Genomic DNA, 6289 nt, shown 5'->3' with positions numbered 1-6289 from the left:
TCAGTGACTCTAAGTCGGTTCCACACGTGAGAAATTTCAAATAACTTCAGGATAATGGATATCAGGTGCTTGTCAATTTGGTCGCAACATACTGTGAATCAACGCATGCATGTCAGTTTGACCTCAACGTATCGACAATCAACCCGTATGGCAACACAACATATATTCTGAATGTTACGCTAACATCCGGCGATGTTGTTTATTCATAGGGAGCAAAAACATTGTTATGGGCCATGTTGACGTCCTCATAAATGATAGTTGGACAATAAGATGGGCCTGGTTATTTGACAAGCGATTTCACAATAAGATGTGGGCAATCAAATTTGAACATCAAAAAAATGGAGCATTCCCATTTTTAGCGCTATCAATTTTTTGAAAATTCTTTTTTCGTAATTTGTTGAATTATAGTACAAACATTAGGGGAAAATGTGGCACAAATTGTAAATTTTGATCTTTTGAAAATGGTGACCTATTGAGATTTTAAACTTATTAAATTTTAGAAGCTTTACATAGGAAAACAAAGGCAGAGAACAAACATATGGATATGGGCCCCACACAGGAGAGAGAGAGGGGAGGGTGAAGAAGAGAGATGTGGATAACACAAGTGTGTAGGCCCTGCTCGCATCTCATGCAGCAACGTGCAATGCTAAATCGCTCACCTGCCTTGCTTTTTTCGAGAAAGCATGCATGTGTGGGCCCCTTCCCCATCCCAACTATGCACTCAACACTCGACAACTGCCAAGGAGTCGCTTCGCCCGAACCTCTTGCACGTGCTTTACATACACAAATAATCCTGTAAACATTAAGTATTATGAATCCCTTTCCACAAATATATAAATTTATATTCTAGGTGTATATCATATCTTATCTCCTAACCACTTATATTCGATATTGAGAACGTTGGTTATCGATAGGTGTGTCCCGACACGGATTCACTCCGAGCATGCCAAATCCTTTGGCGTGGATTTGTGACTTGATGTGGCCATTGTAGTGGTGACTTAGTCATTGACAGCCATCTGATCATGGATCGAAGGACGAGATCCACTCTTGCACTGTTTATAGACTTATTCACAACGATATAACGGTTTCACGTGTTGAAATCCACCACTTTCTTAACACCCATACTTGCATCTTATAAAGGTATTATATTGTTCTTCTCTTAGAAGAAAGAGGTCTATCTAGTTTAAAAAATTGCTAAATAATAGCCACAAACAAAACTTTAAAAAACAAAAAGGTAACGGTAAAACGAGAAACATTCACCGGCCATAATATCTAGCTACGAATAGCATCCACAAAATCTACATTTTTTTATTAACAGCTAAAACGTGATTTGAAATTAATAGCGTTATTTACGAAAATACTAAATATCTTACGTTAGATTTTTAGGCATGACAAATCTAATATTTTTATGGCAACAAGGGGTTGTTTGTGAACGTGGAGCGAAGTGCGGGTACCTTTTTGCAAAATTGACACGGTTTACTTCAGATGCATGAGATGAAGATCTGATGGCTGTCAGTGAAGGATTACAAGAACACTGTCATCATCAACTCGGTTTTTTATAGAAGTAGAGATTTATGACGTCATGAAAATGGCCATTTTCTTTTGCAAGCATGAAAATTCCTGACAAAAAATCTGAACATGGCTAGGATTTGTCATGCTTGCTAAAAGAAAATTGTCATCCTTGTGACAACATAACTTTCATCTTAGGCATTCGATTTGCCATGCTAAAAATATCTCCGTTCGATTTGTAGCGAAATCCTTATTTTAACTTCCGCCCAGAAATAAACTTTATTTGAACTGTATTTATAAACTTTTGTGTTGAGATAGTGTGTTTTGATAGTAAGGATAGCTGTTTCGTAGTGGAGAAAATAGCTAGTTTACCAATCAAACTAGCGTGAATACAGATTAGGTCAGAAAAATCCATGAGTAACGTTCTGAGTTCAACAATTACTCCATAATTTTTCAAGGGCTTTCAAAGTCCGGTCACTTACAGTCCATCTTCGTGCTGATGTTCAGAAAACTCCAGGAGCAAACATAATTCAGCACAAGCTAACACATGGACAGTTTTGAGCAGTGTGGGCTTTCGTGCAGCCACGAACGACAGATACACCAAACCTAGAGCCATGTCTCCCTGTTATACATACGTCGCAAATGGCAGCCCGCGATTTGTTACCCCGCTGCCAACTATTGATATGATTGCTAATTATCAAATTCAGAGTTGATGAGACAGCAGCGCCTTTGGGATAAGTTATTTAGCACTATGCGCTGTAAATAAGAGGTGGAGCAGCAAAACTGAATCAAAGAGAAATAGAAAACCTTGTGCCAAGGAGCTTCACAAACCGCAGTCAAAGACGGCGCAATATTTGGGCAAATCAGGGAGAGTCATAGACGGGGCAAATCACATATAGTCAGAGACGAAGCAAATCAGAGAGTAATCACGTATAGTCAGAGACGAAGCAAATCAGAGAGTAATCACGTATAGTCAGAGACGAAGCAAATCAGAGAGTAATCACATATAGTCAGAGACAAAGCAAATCAGAGTCAGAGACGTCGCAATATTTGGGAAAATAGTCAGAGACGAAGCAAATCAGAGTCAGAGACGTCGCAATATTTGGGAAAATAGTCAGAGACGAAGCAAATCAGAGTCAGAGACGTCGCAATATTTGGGCAAATCAAGGAGAGTCAGAGACGGCACAAAATTTGAGCAAGTCAGAGAGATTTCTGACGTTCTTCCATTAAACATGCACATAACAAGATGAAACGAAACCGCTACAGGAACACCACCGGACCACTACGAAGAACACTACGACATGGAACGCATCGATCTAAGCCTTGGTGGTCTTCTTGGGGGACTTGGTCGTCTTCTTAGGAGACTTGGGCTCCTTGCCCTCCTTCTCCGCGGTCCTCTTGGGGAGGAGCACCGGGTTGATCTTGGGGATCACGCCACCGTGCGCGATGGTGACGCCGGCCAGCAGCTTTCCGAGCTCCTCGTCGTTCCTGACAGCGAGCAGCAGGTGGCGCGGGATGATGCGGCTCTTCTTGTTGTCCTTGGCGGCGTTTCCGGCGAGCTCCAGCAGCTCGGCGGCGAGGTACTCGAGGACGGCGGCGAGGTAGACGGGGGCGCCGGTGCCAACGCGCTGGGCGTAGCGGCCCTTCTTGAGGTAGCGCCCGATGCGGCCGACGGGGAACTGGAGCCCGGCCTTGACGGAGCGCGTCACCGACTTCTTCCTGGGGCCGCCGGCCTTGCGCCCGGCCGCGCCCTTCTTGCCCTTGGCGCCAGCTCCGGTGCCTGAGACGTCCATTGCTTGCAGGTGATGCTCTTGGGGATCGGGGCGCGGAGGAGGATTGGTTTTGTGATGGGAGATTGGGATTGAGAGCTGTGATGGAAACTGCGGAGGGGCGGGGTTATTTAAACGGCGCGGAGGGCGGTGGTGGGCCCGTCGATCCGCGGACGCGGGCGTTGGGCCGTTGGATCGGGTGGGCCTTGGACGGCCGCGATGCGGTTTGGGAGGTGCGATCCGTGGGAGGCACGGTTGGACGAATCAGGTGCGAGGAAATTCTGGAGCCCGGAAATTTCTGCCCACAGGTTTCCCGCCTGCCAATTCGAGGCGTGGGCGCGTGATTGAAGTCGTTCATTTATCCTGAAGATTTGTCCCTCGAAACAATACTCTAGGTTGTTTTTTTTACCGCACACATTATATTAATCAATAAACGGAGTACAATTATACATACATACGAAAACTACCAGAAGAACGGGACATGACAGGTGTCCAGAAAATTATTCAACAACAGCCCACCAAGGTTCAAGTCCTGATACTCGCACTATTCCTTTATTTATTTCAGGATTTCCAACAATGCGCTTTCGATGGGAGGAGACGTTCCTGTCGACGACGAGGCGTCTACGGTGACTTCGTAAATCTCAAGATGATATGTCTGCTCAGTCTCTCACAGGTGCTTATAGGGGGAGGGTGTGCGCGTGTGCGTTCAAAGGGTGAGTGTATGCGCGTATATATGAGCGCTTGCGTCTGTACTGATGTTCAAAAAAAGGTGTCCAGAAAATTATTCAAGGACCCTGAATATAAGAATATTACAAATAAGTCCCTTGAGGTCCCTGCAAACAACCAGATCTGAAACCGTCTTCGACCACCAGCGCCGCCGAGACGCACACCCAAGGAAGAGATGGAACACCGGAACACCAACAAACAAAAATCCAGGCCTGCGGCACAGCCTTGAGGGTGTTGAGAGCCGAAGATCAAACCTGCAAAACAGGCAATTGGCGATGTGCGCGTGTCGGTCGAGGATTTTCCCCACGCCGACCTGGATCCAGATTTGACGAATCTCGTCGTCGTTGCCAGTGAAGAACGCTAGATACGTCGCCATCGGGCCACCAACCTTGTACTAGCACCAACGTATCCCACTTGCCGATGCTGCATTGAATGGCAACATCCACCAGCCACAGGAAACAAAAAGCTCACCGCTCTGAGTGAACGGCTTGCAAACGAGGCACCGCCGGAGAGAATGTCATCGTGGTGAGGAGAGATCGAAGCCATCTTATTTGAAGAAGCCCTAACCTCACCAAACTAGGCTACTGGACGAAGACGAGACCTAAATCTATGGACTAACTGGAAGAGAAACAAGAGCCCACCCTCTCCTCCAGCCGTTGGAGCAGCGAACGGAGTGGCGTGGAGATTGCTGCCTCGCCGGCGTCTGAACAAGGTACGAACTGTCATTGCTCTATCGCCAAAAGGCAGGGCAAAGCAATTCCTGGGAGAGAGACATGCGCGCTTAACAATAGGTCGTTTCTTAATGTTATTCTTGGATGCAATTTTTGGTTCCAAAACTCTTCTCCAATACACAAATTGACAACCATGTTGGTAGAAACATTTTCGCTTCCAAAATTAAAAGTAAAAGAATTTGTGCACAAATAACAAGATTTCAATTGGATTCTCTGAAGGAAAAAGTAAGAATTTACCAAGCTATCGATTCTCTGCTCATTGAAAACAATAAAATGGAACTTACATACAATACCTCTTGTTGCATCCTTGTTGGATTGTACCTCATTTGACGACAAGAACTAGCACACGGGGAGCGGAAATGTTGGCAGGGATGTGTCCTCGAATTATGGTGGTGGTGAGGACAATAAGTTGGGAGGGAGGTTTTAGGATTATGGCTCGGTGTTGCGTATGGGAGGAGTTGAGTTATGAAGCGGAAGTGATGAGACAATATTGTTGGGGCAAGGTTAGGGTGTGGGGTATTTATAGTCACTTGTACGATGGGTGGCGGCGGCAGGTAAGTCAAAGAACTAGGGTGCGACACTATAGCATAATAGTGAGTGAAGACATAAATGCCCCCCCCCCCACCAATAGAAAACGAGCCATTAGTCCTTGTTCCAGAGGGCCTTCAGTCCCTGTTGGGGATATAACTATTAGTATGACCCGCCAAAAGGAGCCGGGTTATACTTACAAGCATTCTTGAAGACAGAAGCTCAAGCTTGAAGACGGCGGCTTAGTAAAGGCCCAACGGCCCAGAGGTGACTTAAGGCCCGTAGTGTTAAACCGCCTTGATCATGTAACTTGTATTGTAAGGCAAGAAAGATTAAGAGACCGAGCCGGATACAATCTATAAGCCGGCCGGGACTCTGTAGAGCCGCTGGGCGTCGACCTCAGTATATAAGGGGACGACCCGGCGGCGGTTTAGGACACGAAACAACTTCTCGAGAGCTAGGTCAAGTGATTCTGCTTCCTGGTTATCAAGACATACATAATTCCAATCACAACTAGACGTAGGCTTTTACCTTCATCGTAAGGGGCCGAACTAGTATAAACCTCTCGTGTCTCTCGTCCTGATTAACCCCTTCAAGCTTCCTAGTTGCAATGGCTCCACGACTAAGTCCTTTCACTACGACATCTGACGTGACAATTCCACGATAGTTGGCGCCCACCATGGGGCCAGAGCACGGTGGATTTGAGTTCTTGAAGGGCAACTTCGAAGGGCTCAAGGGATACGCTGTGGGCCGGATGACAAAGAGTCGTCGCGGCAAGCTCTACATCGACGATGCAGGCTGGGGCCCCGAGGCCGGCTCAATTGAGTACGGGTACCAGGTCCCCTTCGGCGGAATCCACGTCTTCATCAGCAAGATCGGCGAGCCGAGCCCTGAGCCAGACATCTGCACCGACCTTGTCGAAACGGCTCAGCGTGCGAGACCCGCCCGATCTCTTCCGGCTATGAAGCGTGCCTTCGTGGGATGCATCCACGGAGGGGTCTCTAAAGGATCTGCCTCTGATGGTGA

At 46.7% G+C, this 6289-nt stretch overlaps 1 protein-coding gene across 1 annotated transcript; it reads right to left on the bottom strand.

The window, feature by feature from the left end:
* Positions 1–2699: 2699 nt before the first annotated feature.
* On the bottom strand, positions 2700–3380 carry LOC119290791 (histone H2A-like). The gene has a single exon (XM_037569441.1). It carries the CDS (start codon positions 3300–3302, stop codon positions 2826–2828), a length of 477 nt encoding a protein of 158 aa, XP_037425338.1. The 5' UTR covers positions 3303–3380; the 3' UTR covers positions 2700–2825.
* Between the last annotated feature and the right edge of the window lie 2909 nt (positions 3381–6289).

Source organism: Triticum dicoccoides, chromosome 4B, assembly GCF_002162155.2.
Source record: "Triticum dicoccoides isolate Atlit2015 ecotype Zavitan chromosome 4B, WEW_v2.0, whole genome shotgun sequence".
Taxonomy (NCBI): Eukaryota; Viridiplantae; Streptophyta; class Magnoliopsida; order Poales; family Poaceae; genus Triticum; species Triticum dicoccoides.
The sequence above is the reverse complement of the archived record's forward strand: the minus strand, read 5'-3'. Positions and strand labels throughout refer to the sequence as shown.